This window comes from Vipera ursinii (genome assembly GCF_947247035.1).
Source record: "Vipera ursinii genome assembly, chromosome: 6".
Classification (NCBI taxonomy): domain Eukaryota; kingdom Metazoa; phylum Chordata; class Lepidosauria; order Squamata; family Viperidae; genus Vipera; species Vipera ursinii.
The window spans coordinates 78,026,207-78,043,116 of record NC_139515.1 but is presented as its reverse complement, the minus strand read 5'-3'; the positions used below and the strand labels follow the sequence as shown (position 1 = coordinate 78,043,116).

The window sequence follows — 16,910 nt, the reverse complement described above, 5'->3', positions numbered from 1 at the left end:
GCATTCTGAACCCATGCTACCGTTTATAAACTTCAGTGGCTAACCTTACATTTATTCTTCAGTTAATACAGATGATTCTTTAAACCACCATTTTATTCCTATGCAGCATATGAATTATTTGATGTATACATACAGTTCAGTTTTGGGAAAAAAAAACATTAAAAATTATATAGAAATACTTAGCTGCTTCCATTTAAAAGACGTCCAGAAGAAATACAATGGCTAAGTAGGTATGTTTTTAACATAGTGTAAATTCAGATCGTGTATGAACAATTTTGACCAGAGGTGTGTTATCTTTAGAGTCTTTTGAAGTTTTATTGGAGAAGAACACACAAGCTTCAAGCAGTAGGGCATTCAGCCACCTATCATGCAAAAACCACCCGAAATCTTAGCCCCCCCCCTTTTTTTCCCAAAGCCCCAGGCTATTCAGTACTGTTCGGAAACAGATGAATTAACCTGGTACACTTTATAACATTTTCTAGGAGTGCTATCGTAGGAGCTTTTTATTTAGATGATTGGAAACAGAAGCAGTGGGGGGAGGGGCAAAAACCCCTAAACCACAAATATCTTATTTAACCAAATGACCCCCGCCTTTTGTCACCCTTCCCACTTTCAGAGAACATACTCTAACCAAGATACCATTACATTTCTCTTCAATAATAAAACACTACAATGACTTAATCAAGACTGGAGAAACAGGATCTTGGCGCCTGGTTATGTTCAGACTTACAAAAGGCAATGACGCTTAAAAGACAGCCAAACTGTTACTTTTTGTCTCTATTCATCTTTCTTGACAACCTGTTCCTACCCATTCTCATCAATTACTGCCCCCCCTATTTGCCTTCGATTCACTTTGCACCCTGGGAGGCTGTTGCATATGACTGCTCGTGTTTTTTTTCCGTTTTTTCTTTTTGGGATTGACGTGTTCCTGTGTTGTCCTTAACGGCTGTGACGCTCAAGCCTTAACCTCGGGAGTTGTGCTATAGATGGAATCTGTATTTTCAGAGCCAAGGTCTTCTGCCACGTTGAGCGTAAAGAAAGAAGAAGAAGAAAAACCCCCGTTAACTTTCAGCAGAGGTCGATTTAAAAATACGTGTTACTATGCCTGTATTCCACCATAACTCAGTTTTTATTCCAATCTACAGATCCGGCAGTCTATTGCTGCTGGAAATAGCATCTGGTCACAGTTGCCAAGCATCTGAATTTTCATCACGCAATCGTGGGGATGCTGGAAAGGTTGAAACTGAAAAACGGTCATAAGTCACTTTTTTCCAGTGCCACTGTAACTTTGAACGGTCGCTAAGCGAACTGTTGTAAGTAGAGGACTTCCTCTATTAAACTATTTTAATGTACACAAGATAGAAAACAATCACAGTTTCATAGTGCAGCCTCAGTTTTCATAGGCTGGACTTCAGCTGCCAGGGGAATTCTGGGAGTAAAAGTTCACCCATCTTAAAAAAGTTGCCACGTTTTCAGAAACACTATTTAATGCGATTCATATGGGGCTCTCTTACATCGCTTCAGTTCTTACTTGCTATATTATCCTACACACCTTAAGGTTAACCTCTGACTGTGGTTAGATTCTACCATTAGATCATTACCTAATTCTTCTTCTGCAGTTCCTGGAAGATTGACTTTAGCCTTAGCCAGCTCTCCACCTTCTTCTTCTGGAGAAAGAGAATTAGAAAGCACAAAGCCATTAATTAATTTTACGTCATTCAACTTGTCACTTTTGTACAAATTTACAAAACAAGCAGCATTGTGCCAGGCACCAAACATTTTACAGTGCTGTTTTGTATGTTTTTCTTCCAGATAAGGCTGCATGGTTTAAGCTGGGACGATCTATCTACTCTCTTGCATAGATATTACTATTATTATTATTTATTGGATTTATATACCGCCCTTCTCCCGAAGGACTCGGGGCGGTGTACAGGGCAATTAAAACACAATATACAATTTACACTATACAAAGTTAAAATAAATTCAATTAAATTAGCCCTAATAAGTAAAACACATTCTAAAAGTTTAAAAATTAAAAAAAAATTAAATCCCAATCCCTCAGTCCAGGCCGGCAAGCTCAAATAACCAAGTTTTCAGGTCGCGGCAAAAGGAGCGAAGGTCGGGAGCCATCCGGAGCTCAACGGGGAGTTGGTTCCATAGGGCAGGCGCGCCCACAGAGAATGCTCTCCCCCTGGGGGCCGCCAGTCGGCATTCCCTGACCGACGGCACCCTGAGGAGGCCCTCTCTGTGGCAGCGCACAGGACGATGGGAGGTTGACGCCGGCAGAAGGTGCTCCCGTAAATAATGATATGTATTATCTATGTTACAATTACTAGCCTTAGAAAATCAAAAGTTTTCAATTTCAGGGGGTCCACGGCAGTCAGTGGGAGAGAGCTCTACCTCCTTCTGATAGCCTTCGGTCTACCCCATGCTTGACGCCTGAAGGATCACTAACCCCAACGGGGCCAGATGAAGTGGTACAATACAGGATTAGCATTTTAACGGCAAAGTTTTAATCAAAACACACGGGCCAATCTTTTACTGATACACAATCTGATCGGATGTCGGTGAGTTACTGAGCAGCAAAGCCAAAGAAGATGCAGGTTAAAGTCCTGGACTTTTGACCACATTTGGAACTGGAATTTCAGTTGCTGAGCGAGGCAAGTTGTTACCTGTGCCCAATTTTATGACCTTCTTGCCACGGTCGTTAAGCAAATGTGGCTTCCCTCACTGACTCTGCTTATCGAAAGCCAACTGGGAAGGCTGCACACAGCAATCCTGACCCCTGCAGCTGGGATAAATACGTGCCAGTTGCCCGGGGCCCAAATTTTGATCACAGGGACTGCAGGGACAAAGGCAATGGTGGTTAAGTGTAGAGCCACTTTTTTTCAGCACCAAACTTCAAACGGTCGCCAAATGAACGGTGGTTAAGTCAAAGACTACCTGTGCTTCCTACAATTCTGTTAACAATTATCTCATAAATCAGAGAACAAACAAGTCAGTGAAGGCTTTGGTCTTGACAGAAAAGACGCTTCTTACCAGGAATCACACATTTCCAGAGACCATATGTTTTCCCGACTGTCGTCTGCCACAGCCTCAGTGTTCCATCCTCTGAGCCGCTAGAGTACAACTCTCCATCTGGGCTAAATCTGACACAGTGAATCGGCCCAAAGTGCCCCTTGTAGGATTCTGCAAAGAAATTGTAACACATCAATAATGCAAGGGAAAGCACGGATACAAACAGATTCAGCTCAAGCTTTTAAGGACATAACAAAGAGAGAGCTTGGCCTGCAATGGGGCTTCGAGGGGATAAGGACGGCCACTGAGGCTCTTGACCGGGTTGTACCCCTGCGGCCCCTGACCCGGTGCAGATCCCGTCGAGCTCCATGGTTCTCTGCGGAGCTCCGGGAGATGAAGCGTCGGAGACGGGGCCTAGAGAGCGGTTGGAGGTCCAGCCGATCCGAATCCGACCGATTGCGACTAAGAGCCTACATTAGGTCTTATCTCGCTGCGATAAGGGAGGCGAGGTCTAACCACTTCGCCACCCTTATCGCGTCCGCAGATAATCGCCCGGCCGCCCTGTTTAGGGTGACTCGCTCCCTCCTAAATCAGGAGGTGAGGGAGGATCCCTTGCAGGGTCGTGCCGAGGAGTTTAATCAACATCTGTCGGACAAAATCGCTCGGATTCGGACCGGTTTGGACTCTGACTGGGCAGAGTCTGACGATCAGGACACGGGCGGTCTTGTCGATATCACCTGGGAGGAGTTTGATTCTGTGACTCCGGAGGAAGTGGACAGGATCATGGGGAGGCTGAGCACCACCACATGTTTATTGGACCCGTGCCCTTCCTGGCTGGTCTATGCAGCCCGGGAGAGGACACGCAGCTGGTTCCAGGCAGTTATATCGGCTTCTCTGAGTGAGGGTAGCTTCCCCGCCGTCTTGAAAGAGGCGGTGGTGAGGCCTCTCCTCAAGAAGCCTGCCTTGGACCCAGCTGTATTGAACAACTTTCGTCCTGTCTCCAACCTTCGCTTTCTTGCGAAGGTTGTTGAGAGTGTGGTGGCGCATCAGCTCCCTCTGGTCCCGGATGAAGCGGATTATCTGGACCCGTACCAATCGGGTTTCAGGCCCGGGCACAGCACGGAGACGGCATTGGTCACGCTGGTGAATGATCTCTGGAGGGCTCGGGACAGGGGATATTCCTCTGTTCTAGTCCTATTAGACCTCTCGGCGGCTTTCGATACCATCGACCATGGTATCTTGCTGCGGCGTCTCAGGGGACTGGGAGTGGGAGGCACAGTCTTACAGTGGTTCTCCTCCTATCTCCAGGGACGTTCGCAGTCGGTGTTGGCAGGGGGGCAGAGGTCGACCGCGAGGTCTCTCATTTGTGGAGTTCCTCAGGGGTCGGTCCTCTCGCCTCTCCTGTTCAACATCTACATCAAACCGCTGGGTGAGATCATTCGTGGCTTTGGAGTTGGGTATCATCAGTACGCTGATGATACCCAACTTTTCCTTTCGACCCCAAACCACCCCAGTGATGCCCTCAACGTGATGTCCCATTGCCTGGAGGCGGTTCGGGTCTGGATGGGGAGGAACAGACTTCAACTCAACCCCGACAAGACTGAGTGGCTTTGCATACCTTCATCCCGGGTTTATTCGGACATTCCACCTCTGTCTATGGCGGGTGAACTATTACCCCCCGTAGATAGGGCTCGCAACTTGGGAGTCCTCCTAGATTCACGGCTCACCTTGGAAGACCATATAGGAGCTGTGACTAGGGGGGCCTTCGCCCAGGTTCGCCTGGTGCGCCAGTTGCGGCCCTATCTTAGCCAGGATGATTTGTGCACGGTCACTCATGCGCTCGTGTCCTCTCGTCTGGACTACTGCAACGCTCTCTACATGGGGCTGCCCTTGAGGACCACCCGGAAGCTCCAACTGGTACAGAATGCAGCCGCGAGAGTTGTGTTGGGAGTCTCCCGATACTCCCGCGTTACACCTCTGCTCCGTGAGCTGCATTGGTTGCCAGTTGTCTTCCGGGTGAGATTCAAGGTACTGGTAACGGTGTTTAAAGCCCTCCATGGCATGGGGCCGGAGTACCTTAGGGAACATCTGCTGCCGGCATCAAGCTCCCTGCGCCCTGTGCGTTCCCACAGAGAGGGCCTCCTCAGGGTGCCACCAATCAGAGAATGTCGATTGGTGGCCCCCAGGGGGAGATCCTTCTCTGTGGGCGCTCCGGAGCTGTGGAATCAGCTACCGGTAGAGCTCCGGATGGCGCCCGATCTTCGCTCCTTTCGTCGCGATCTCAAGACGTTTTTGTTTGTACAAGCCGGCCTAGCCTGATGGGGATTGGTGGGGTTTTTTATTTTTGGTGTCTTAATTTTAACTTGGTGTTTTAGAATTCTATTCCAATTGTTTTAACTTGGGCAATCATTTAATCTCTTTTTAATGTTTGTATTTAGTATTTTATTCTGCCCTGTGAACTGCCCTGAGTCCTCAGGGAGAAGGGCGGTATACAAATATTATTAAATTAAATATAAAAAATTAAATTAATTCTGCCTTCTTTTATTGAAACGACGTTAAGAAGGCCTCAAATTTTAGAAGCACCACTTGTCGTATGTAATGAAAAGGTCCTCTGAATGCCCTGGAGGTGAACTTGCCACCAGAAAAGAGATAAAATTTGGGGGTATTGCAGACTTATATGGATAAGACTTTTATTGTTAAAAGTGAAGACAAAAACAGCATCAGCTCACACTCAGCATTATTTCTATCCCTGTTAAGGGACTTTTATCTTAAACTGAAAAATTCCCAGAGGGTCACTGCAGGGATAAGGAACTCAAAGTTCAATATCAATGTCTCCCTGATCTAAAGAGCCAGCATAGTGTAGAGTGGTTTAAGGTGTTGGACTAGAAGTAGGAAGACTCAGGTTGAAATTCACCCTCAGCCACCAAAACTCTTGAGGAAATTTGGGCCAACCGTTCTCACTCAGCCCAGCCTATTTTACAGGGTTTGCTGCTGTAGGGAAAAACAGCATATATGTCTTCTTGAGTTCCTAAACAAAGAGTGGGATGTGACCCTAATGAATAAGTTACCTGTTACCTCTATGCCCAAGTGGGTCACAGAATCAAAGGGCCAAGGACTAATGATTAACGAGTGACAAATATTTTCTGGCATGGAAGTAGTACAAGGAAATTTGCAATTTTTCCAGCAAAACTACAAAGAGAACTTTGGCAAAAGCTATGGGAAGTAAAAAAAAAACAACTTTCTGTATTAAACCTACTATGTTTTGGTTTTATTGGCTGTGAAGGACTATTAGTATGGATCTAGTCCAGTCAAAATGAACTAGCTACCCCTATACTCTTGACCTTTGAACTTTTGCATGATCCAAGACTCAGCTTTACCAATAGCTTTTAAATACTGAACACATTTCAGCTTTTTAAGGTGCCATTTTTCATTTGGTTTTGCTCCAGCTGTCTATTAATATCCCTTCTCCTGAAATTTTGCCCAAACATTTCATACCTAACGGCAGGAGTTCTGAATTGCCTTATCTTTCCTGCCACAGAGAATATATTTTTGCCCCTTTAATTGCACCCAATTCTTGCAACAAACAACACAGAAAAAATGGTGAGTTATCAGCTAGCTATAAGAAAAAAAGGTATTAGTCTTACTCTTGTCTATTCTTTAATTTTCTATATTTCAGCTGTAGAAAGACATGAGCACAGAGTATTCTGCTAATTACAATTGGGTCTACGTGCAAGCATATAACAGTCTGCAATATGAGCAATGCACAAAAAATGACCTGAACACAATCACATATAAACACAGGCAGTCAAGGATCATCTTCTGTTTAAACCCACAACTCAAGGTCCAATGGAATGAAATATGAGTACAACACCAACTTGATAATTATGAGTTAGGATTGTTACCACTGCTGTGCTAATTCCCCCAAAACAAGCTGGTTGTGCGGGTTTTTTTAACAGCCATGAAATTCAGACAAACATGCTCTGAAGGTCATTTAAATATATTACATACCTAATTCTTCACCGGTATTATAATCATATTTATAAAGTTTAAAATCTTCACCACCAGCAACTAAACATTCCTTCTCCGGATGGAGAGATGCAGAATTGATTGTTGCAGGTGCCTCAAATGATTTAATCTGTTCCAGTCTATGGAGAGAAAACAAAAAATGCTAAAATTAATTTTAAAAAATAAATAAAAATCCTGTATCAAACAAAACACTAAAACATGTCAAAGAAGACAACACAATAAGGAGGGATTCTTATTTAAATTCACCTATCGGAAAGATGAGTGCCCGTTAACAAAAAGAGATCCATTTTTAGAAAGTTATTATTCTCATTTTTGAAATATATTTTGCATACTAAAAATAGGGCGCACGTGAAAGTAGACCGAAAGAAACTTCTGTAAGTCATAAAAACATTTGAGATTATAGTTATCATTTACAATCAGATACAGGGATTTTCCCTTAGATGCAGATACACACACACACACACGCACACACACCCCAGCAAAATGCCAGGGATAGCAGTGGTAACATAGTTCCTTTTGCACTGTAGCCTAGACAACAGAGGATGAATGCAACTATTACATAGACCAGGAAGCAACTATTACAGCAAAGAGAAACCAACTTTTTTTAGCCAAAAAAAATGCCCTGAAGGTCATTTAAATACATCACATGCCTAATTCTTCATTGGTATTATAAGCCTATTTATAAATTTTAAAACCTTCACCACCAGCAACTAAACATTCTCTCTTTTTTAGCAAAAACAAGTAGGTTTGAATACATATACTAATGTAAGTATAGAAATTATTTAGACTGGTGTCATGATACGTACGCTGTCTCTTTAGGCTATTCTACGCTTGACCAGTTTGTCTATTTGGCCTGATCAATGAAACACACGTTAAAAACAAACATACGTTTCTGCGCTGTGAAAGGCAATGGTCCGGCCATAGGTGATGACTATTATCTCCCCTTCACGCACGTATTCCATGCTACTCACGGACATGGCAACGTTGATCGCCTTCACTTCTGTCAGTGTATTTCTGTCCCAGAGTCTGAAGTGGAGAGACAAGAGTAAAAATTATTTAGTTCATCACTGCAAAACGCCAAACACTCCTGGATAAAATGTTCTTCGCTACCATGGTAATCTCTCAACCTGCTTACAGTACAGTTCAAGCCAGTGATGGGATTCAAATACCTGAACAACTAGTTATCTGTGTTGATGCAGGCCTGAGCCTCCAAGGCCTAGAATGGACTTCCGGAAGTAACATCCATGCACTTCCTGTGGGCCGTTCAAGACCTGGGAGGCCTCCTCCAAGCCTCAGAGGCCTAGTACAGACTTCTGGAAGTGACATCCATGAACTTCCTATGGGCCGTTCTAGGCCTGGCAGACTTCCTCTAGGCCTCTGAGGCCTAGAACTGACTTCCAGAAGCAGCACAGGTTCAGCCGGTTCTCCAAACTCTACAAGAGGGCTTTTCAACCAGTGGTACGGGTACCACCTGTGGTACATTGGCATCTGGCAAGTGGTACACGACCATCCTAGAAAAGTGGTAGTGCGGGAGGGGAATGAGCTGAACTGGTGGCAGCACCGCACAAGCCTGAGCGAGAGATGGCTGGAGCTGCAGAGCTGTTAGGGGTCAGCAGAAGCACCAGGATCAGTGCCAGGATCCAGCTGGAGCTCAGTGCTGATCCTGGTGCTTCTGCTGAGCCCAGAAGAAGCGCCAATCAGCTGGAATGTTGCAGCATCTCCAGGGTCTTGTGTTTTACATTCAGATGCTTGGCAACTGATTCATATTTATGACGGTCACAGTGTCCCAGGGTCATGTGAAGTGACCAAAACCTGCTGCAACCACCCGGGGGGGGGGGAAATAAAAATCAAACACCCCCCACCCCACCCCTGCTGCCAATCCTCAACAGAAATGCTCACAACAATGAAAACCTCGGACTGGAGGAAGAGCGCTGCCGGGCGGGCAGGGCAGGTGTCTTGCTCGGCTGTGGCTTGGGGGACACTTTTTTCAGTACCATTGTAACTTTAAACAGTCACTAAGTGAACTGTTGTAAGTCGAGAACTACCTGTACTTCATCACTTTTTTTTTTTGGCCATCAAGTTTTTGACACCTTGCTAGGCGACTGGTGGTACTCGGATGTTGCCATATCCTAAAAGTGGTACAATGGGTGAAAAGGTTGAAAAGCCTTGCTCTACAAAATTTAGCTACCAGTTCTTCTGAACTGGTGCGAACCAGCTGAATCCCACCACTGGTTCAAGCATATCATCAAGTGGTGTTTTTTTTTTAAATTGTCATTGCTGTTACACAAAAAGAAAAGCATTTTATATCTACTTTAGTTATGCATTCACCTGCTTTGTGAATGAACGCAAAACCCACTGAATGTGAAGAGTGAGAAAACAAGACGTATTTAACCTAAGAAATCATACGTGTTGAAAGTCATTCTAATGTCGGATTGGTAATGGAAGAGCAACAAAGTCTTAAAGGGTAAATCACTTTATTATTTAACTTGTCATCAGCAAAAGTTCCTGAAGCTATGCACGCAATCCCTTCAGTGCCTGACAAGATGACAGTCCTCAACTTACAACCATTCGTAAAGTATCCATTTGAAGTTTCCACAGCACTGAAAAAAGTGACTTACAACCAGTCCTCACACTTACGGCCACAGCACCATTGCCACAGTCACATAATCAAAATTCAGGCACTGGCAACCAGCAAGTACTTACAATGGCTGCAGAGTGCTGGGATCATGTGATCTCCATTTGTGACCTTCCCAGTCAGCTTTCGAGAAGCCAAGTCAATGGGGGAGGCTGGATTCCCGTAGCAACTGTGTGATTCACTTAACAATTGCAATGATTTGCTTAACAACCAGGGTAAAAAAGTTGTAAAATTGATTGTGACTCTCTTAACAACAGAAATACTGGTTCTAATTGTGGTTGTAAGTTGAGGACTTCCTATATGACCCGCTCAGAGTCACCTTGTAGTAGAGATGGCGGCATAGAAATTTAATAAGTAAATAAAATGATCAACAGTACTTTCCCAGCAGTCTTAACCAGGAGTCTTAGCTCAGCGTTTCTCAACCGTGGCAATTTGCAAGATGTATGGACTACTACTCCCCAGAATTTGCCAGCCAGCTAATACTAATACTCTGAAACTTGGCTTATAAGCATGGCTGGCAAGGAATTCTGGCAGTTGAAATCCACACATTTTAAATGCCGTGAGATTTGAGAAGCACTGCAATAGATCAGGAGCAGCTTGTCTCCCAACCGGTAAAAACCGCAACATGGTAAGACTTGCTTCTTAAAATTAGATTGCTGAATGCAATTTGGGAGCAAACTAAGAAAGGAAAATGAAAAGAGCTGAGGTCAGCTGTTCTAAAGAAAACACATTGCAGCTTGAACATGTGCAAACACCGTCTTTCTTAAAATTAAATACAGTATGCAACTTTTCCCCGACTCCCAGACACTCTTTTGCACTTGGCTCTAACTGAGGAATACCGGAATCCAAGTAAAAATTAAATTGAACCTGAATCACCATACTTGCGAGACCACCTGCTGCCAATGTCAACCTCCCATTGCCTGGTTCGCTCCCACAGAGTCGGCCTCCTCGGTGCCGTCAGCCAGGCAATGCCAGCTGGCGACCCTCAGGGGGAGAGCCTTCTCTGTGGGTGCACCGACCCTCTGGAATGAACTGCCCCCGGAGCTGCGGATGGCCCCTGACCTTCGATCCTTCCACCGTGACCTAAAGACCTGGTTATTCCAACAAGCGGGTCTGGACTGATCATGGTTTTTTAAATTTGGTTTTTTATTGGTTTAAATTGTTCTTATTTCTTATATTGTTTAATCCTCTTTTAATTTTTGAATTTATATCTTTTAACTTTTTATTGTTGTGAGCCGCCCTGAGTCCTCAGGGAGAAGGGCAGCATATAAATTTAATAAACCATAAACCATAGGTAGTCCTCGCTTAAGAGACCGATTACTTAGCAACCATGTGAAGTTACAATGCATCTCCCCAGAATTACTTAGGATCTGTCTCTGCTGTTTCCACATGCCCACCCCTACCGTCATGTGATCGTATTTTGGATGCTTGGCAACCAATTCACATTTACAGCTATTTGCAGCATCCTGCAACATGACTTTTGGGAGTTTTTTTGGCCAGGTTCCAGCGTTTAGTTCTAGTTTTTGGCACAGAACAGTCATTGAATAAAATGTATTCATTTAACAACTGCTGCAACTAAGGTTGTAAAATTGGTCACATATGGCAGGGGTCCTCAACCTTGGCAACCTTAAGACTTGTGAGGACCCCTAACATAAGGTCACATAAAAAGAACCATCACGACTTACAACATAATTCCAGCCTCAGTTACGATCATAAGTTGAGGACTACCTATAGTGAAAGACATTTACTTGCATAGTAAAGTCCAATGCGTGGAAAGCTAAGCATAAATGCTCAAATTCAAAATGTAGTTTTATATTGAAGATGAAAGCCACACAGCTCCACCATCCATTTCTTATACAGCACTTAGGGATGCTACATAGCACTAAGGGACGCTACATAGCACTAAGGGACGTTACATAGCACTAAAGGATGTTATATAGCACTAAGGGGAGAGGCACTGATTACTTCTTACCTGACTGTTTTGTCATCTGCTGAAAGGATCTGTGTATCATCACTGCTCCACAGAGCCTTTTTAATACCAGACGTGTGACCACTGACCACCTCAGGTTCTAAAAAGTAGAGGAAATATTTTGGATTTTAAAAAAAAAATCTTTTCTTTCGCTAAGATTGTATTTCCTACTACATTTGTGATTGATAAATAAAAATTATGGAAGTAATTATTGTATATTAGAGACTACAGTGCATGTTCAGATATTTCAGGGTGTTGCCATGCATATAATGAAAATTACAAAACAGACATAATACAGTTGGAAGGGACCTTGGAGGTCTTCTAGTCCAGCCCCGTTCCAAGCAGGAGAACCTATACTGTCACAAACAGGTGAATGTCCAGTCTCTTCTTGTAAATTTCCAGTGATGGAGCGTCCATGATTTCTGGGGGCAAGCTGTTCCTCGGGTTGATTGTCCTGTCAGGAAGTTTCTCCTTAATTCCAGCTTGCTTCTCTCTTTGATCAGTTTCCAACCCTTGTTTCTTGTCCTTCCCTCTGGCGCTTTGGTGAACAACTTGGCCCTCTCTGCCTTGTGGCAGCCCCTCAGATACTGGAACACTGCATCATGTCTTCCCTATTTCTTCTTTTCTTTAGACTAGCCAAACCCGAGTCCCGTAGCTGTTCTTTATATGTTTTAGTCTCCAGATCAAGAATATATCACATTTCTCCTTGCTTCCAAAAGAGGTGATTTCATGGGGCTAAATTCATTTGTCAACCTTGGCCTTAAAAAGTCCTCCTTAAATGACCATATCCATTTTCCCTGCTTACTTTAACAAGGGAGAAACTATTTCTGCTAATTTTATTCCCTCCCTTGCCTATTCCACTGAGTAGGGCCATGGACTCCTGTACGAAGATCCCACTTTGGTGACAGAATGATAAAAAGAGACAATCCAATTTATTTACAAAATTAACAAAATCAGCTGTTCAAAGCAGGGGTTTTTGCAATAAAGTTCAAGATCATATTCTGTCCTTTACTGCATTTTGGTATGGCGAAAAAGAAGACTTTACACACATTTTGTTGGAATCTGTGGTTTTTCTTAATCACAGTTTTCTTATTCTGGCCAGTTACAAATAACAAAAAAAAAATTAAAACCAGGGGGGAAAAGTCAGCTTACCAGGCCTTCAAATTAGCACAGCAATATTAGCAACGTCTAATAATTCATTTTACTGATTCATACAAATAAACAAAAAAAACCTCACCTGCCTCTGGCTTGCTTAAATCATAGATACGTAACAATTTATCTTGTCCACCTGTCAACAAGTAATTGCTGTCCTAGAAGAGAAAATTAGCATAGTCATTTATTAAGACAGTAATATGCCGGACCTTTTTAAACCGTATTAGTTTTTTTTTAAAAAAAATCAGTAAAATTAGCAATATGTCGATTATCTTCAGAAAAGCAAAGGCAGATTCCAAATCTCGAAAATCGAGAGACAAAATGACATTTGTAGTTGGTTTTTTTACCTGAGTGAAGTCCACAGATTTGACAATATGCTTGTGAGCCAGAGTGAGGAGTTCATCTCCCGAAACACCATCCCACACTTTGCTGAAACAAAAGAGGACTCAGCTAATGACATGGTATTTGCAGCAAACTCCTGGTATAGATTTCCTTTATCTTAGCTTCCTTGCTATTGTTTGAACTTAATGATTTGATAAAAGCTCTAAAGTGGCTGGAAGTATTTCCGTATGCAACAACTCTCACTTACGCAGTAAAATCTGCAGCTGCTGTAGCGGCTTTAGTGGCATCCTCATTCAACGTGGCCCCCCAGACTGCTCCTTTGTGACCAAGAAATGTTCCAATCCAGTCTCCTGTGTCGCCCTGTCGAAGCATAGGTTTACCATCTGGGTGGGGGGGAGGGGGAGGGAAGGAAAATAGTAAGACAATCTCAATCATGCAGCATGTATTTGTTTATAGATAAATGTAAACGCAGGAAGAGGCTATGGACCATCAAGGCAATCCTGGACCAACCACAGTTGGGACCAGAATTCCCATCACTAAGCAAGGCAATTAAATGAGTTGCACCTGATTTTTATGAATGTTTTGCCATACTTGCCAAGTGAATCACTGCAGTTGTTAAGTGAACCCTGTAGTCATTAAGCGAATCTGGCTTCCCCTACTGACTGGGAAGGTCACAAATGGCAATCATGTGACCCTGGGACACTGCAACCATCGTAAATAGTTCCTGGTTGCCAAGCAACAGAATTTTGATCGTGTGACTGTGGGGATGCTACTACAGTTGTAAATGTGTGGACCAGTCATAAGTCACTTTTTTCAGGGCCATTGTTGATCACTAAACAAATGGTTGTAAGTCAAGGACTACCAGTGGTAAAAAGTCCCATGTACACAAATAAGGAATTCTAATGTTTGACAAAGTCTTATAAAAACTGCCTTGGGTCATTTTTCAGCTGTGATCCAAGAACTTCAGCATATGGCAGCTTGTCTGCTTATTGCATATCCACACAACCACTCTTCACTCAGGGATGGGCACTTGAACCTCCAACAGTTGATTAAGCTAAGCATTCCTAAATTGGAAAAAATAATCCCTTATTATCGTTATTATATATGCTATTGAAGGACAAAATGCAAATACACTTTTGATATATGACGGGCTATTACACATGCCAGCAAATACTACTGATCCTTTTAATCTAACTGCTATGACCATTAAATTTGTTTTTTTATAGAAGCCTAAATAACCCACCAACATAAATATATAAAAACAATATTGTAACAAAATGTTTAATTGTAAATGGTTTCAAAATCAAACCCTTTTGCAGATTCCTTTAAATAAGTTAAATACTGAAGATAAAAACCCAATTAACTACCTTGGCAGGTTGATTTCTCTTTCTCTAACATCAAATTTGTACACGTGAGCAATTTAGGCAGTTAAATGAATGTTTGTGGCATAAGTAATCTCACAATACAGTTTTGAAAGTTTTAAGTTCATTGATATGAAGTAACTCATTTTTCTGATATCCCCACTCTCCTCCATGTTAAACTGAATATTTCCTCTCAGGAACTGACCCATTCAAACCCCGTTTAGCTACCACAGCAATCAACCTACTGTACATCACATACACCTTCACAACATAGCCATCACGTGTGAATAGAAAAGTAACATGAATATCATTTGGCAATTGAATTGAATACATCCTTTGGCCAAGCGTGATTAGACACACAAGGAATTTGTCTCCAATACAGAAGCACTCAATGTACTTGCAAACAGAGAGAATAATAATACATACACCAGCCACTTATTTTCACCATGTAAAACTGATAAAAGTGACTAACAACGAATATTAGCATAATCATCACATTATATATTCACATAAGATTTGAGTTTATATTGTCCCCTATCAGTTTACAGGAATGTCTAATACTGCCTTATTTCAAAAAAACAACAACCCCAACTTACAGTCAGTCACAAGGGAGTATGAGAGAGAGAGAGAGAGAGGGAGGGGGGGAGGGGGAGAGAGAGGGAGAGAGGGAGAGAGAGAGAGAGAGAGAGAGAGAGAGAGAGAGAGAGAGAGAGAGAGAGAGAGAGAGAGAGAGAGAGAGGACAGAGTGGACACACTTCAGCACAGCTAAACAGCACCTTCTATACCAGGAGTAGGCAACCTTGGCTCTTTTATGACTCGTGGACTTCAACTCCCAGAATTCCTGAGCCAGCATGGCTAAGCATGGAAACCTCTCCCTTTCCCCTCAGCATGGCTGGCTCAGGAATTCTGGGAGTTGAAGTCCACGAGTCACAAAACAGCCAAGGTTGTCTACCCCTGTTCTGTATGGATCCCCCTCGCAGTCACTGTTGACTGGGGGGAAAAAAATATAAGTTAGTCCTCAATTTGCAACCACAATTAAGCCCCAAATTTCTATTGCTAAGTGAGACCGTTAAGTGAATTTTGTCTTTTATGACTTTTCTGGTCACAGTTGTTAAAGTGAATCACTGCAGTTATGTGAAGCTGGCTTCCACATCGACTTTGCTTGTCGGAAGGTCACAAAAGGTGAACGTATGACCCCAGGGCACCGCAAAAAGCCCTAACATAAAAGCCCTAACAAGCAGACATATACATAGAATGAAGGCTACTGCTAAGCTTGTAAGCCGCCCTGAGTCTTCGGAGAAGGGCGGGATATAAATGTAATAAAAATAAAATAAAATAAATAAATAAATAAAATAAAAATATGAGTCATTTGCCAAATTTTGATCACGGTTTTTCCAAAAGGCAACTGGATTTTATTGGGGCTTTTTTTCCCCTCCTTGGAAAAAAAAAACCACGTTTCGCTTCTCATCCAAGAAGTTTCTTTACTGGAGAACTGGATGAAAAGCAAAACGTTTTTCAAAAGGGGGGGGGGGTGGTTAAAAAAAACCCCGAAGGAAGTTCAGTTGCCTTTTGGGGGGGAAAAAAAGCACCTTTGGGGTCCCAAAGATGCTTTTCCAGGAAGCAAGTGGTCTTTTTCTTGTTTTTCCTTTGAAGACGTTTCGCTTCTCCTCCAGGAAGCTTCTTCCGCTCGTCACCTCTGGGGTACAGCCCCCTTACGGCCCAGGCCGAGCACCCCTGCTGACCCCCAAAGCAAAGCCCCGATCCTAGGAAAGAGGCAGCCCGACAGGCTCGGATGAGCCCCGTTGAGGAGAGCGGGGGACGGGGGTTGAGAGGAGGCGATCTCTGCAAAGGGGCTTCGGGCCAAGGCCGAGACGACCCTCCAGGCTCACCCTTGCAGGCGCTGATGAGGAAGTAGCCGTAGGGGGTGATGCCGCTGAAGGCCAGGTCCACCACGGGCCGCGTGTGGCCGGAGCACGTCAGCGGAGTCTGCTTCATCGCCATGGCGCCGGTCGGGAGAGAGCAGGGAGCCGCCGGGGGAGCAACGAAAGGGGGAGCCCGGGAGGGTGAAGGGGAGGCAGCGCTCGCCCACGGCCACGCGAAGGGCCTGGCTCCTGGCGACGGGACGGACGGCAGCCGCGGCCGGATATGGGAGGGGGAGAGGAAAGAATGGTCGTTGCCGGAAGCTTCCTCATCGCGAGAGCTCTTTCCGTCTCGGCTCTATGGTCGGGGAGGCACTTCCGGATTGGGATGCAATTGGCGCAAGGGTTGGTGACGTTCGCAAGGAACGCTACCATAGAGACTCCGGGAAAGGTCCGGTCTCGTTTACTTTTCCCACCCGTGGGCCCTTCCTTCCTTCCTTCCTTCCTTCCTTCCTTCCTTCCTTCCTTCCTTCCTTCCTTCCTTCCTT

General features: G+C 43.9%; 1 protein-coding gene across 2 annotated transcripts; it reads right to left on the bottom strand.

Annotated features, from left to right (window-relative positions):
* Positions 1–72: 72 nt before the first annotated feature.
* On the bottom strand, positions 73–16,652 carry STRAP (serine/threonine kinase receptor associated protein). Of its 2 annotated transcripts, none has more exons than XM_083365316.1 (10): positions 16,393–16,652; positions 13,390–13,525; positions 13,148–13,229; positions 12,886–12,958; positions 11,652–11,748; positions 7,933–8,070; positions 7,027–7,163; positions 3,040–3,189; positions 1,602–1,667; positions 73–1,014 (listed from the first exon to the last, which is right to left on the bottom strand). In XM_083365316.1, the coding sequence occupies exons 1-10, from the start codon at positions 16,502–16,504 to the stop codon at positions 956–958; spliced, it is 1,050 nt and encodes a 349-aa protein (XP_083221442.1). In that variant the 5' UTR covers positions 16,505–16,652; the 3' UTR covers positions 73–955. The 2 variants fall into 2 exon arrangements, with proteins under 2 accessions (XP_083221442.1, XP_083221441.1); XM_083365315.1 differs by having other exon boundaries at positions 73–1,017; positions 16,393–16,650.
* Between the last annotated feature and the right edge of the window lie 258 nt (positions 16,653–16,910).

Bases quoted from the DNA above. Each gene is read 5' to 3' on its own strand.
- STRAP (XM_083365315.1), bottom strand. From the start codon at position 16,504: ATGGCGATGAAGCAGACTCCGCTGACGTGCTCCGGCCACACGCGGCCC. The intron at 13,230-13,389 runs GTAAGTGAGAGT...CTTTTGTTTCAG, and splicing joins GCAGCTGCAGATTTTACTGC to CAAAGTGTGGGATGGTGTTT. The intron at 11,749-12,885 runs GTGAGGTTTTTT...TCTACTTTTTAG, and splicing joins TTTAAGCAAGCCAGAGGCAG to AACCTGAGGTGGTCAGTGGT.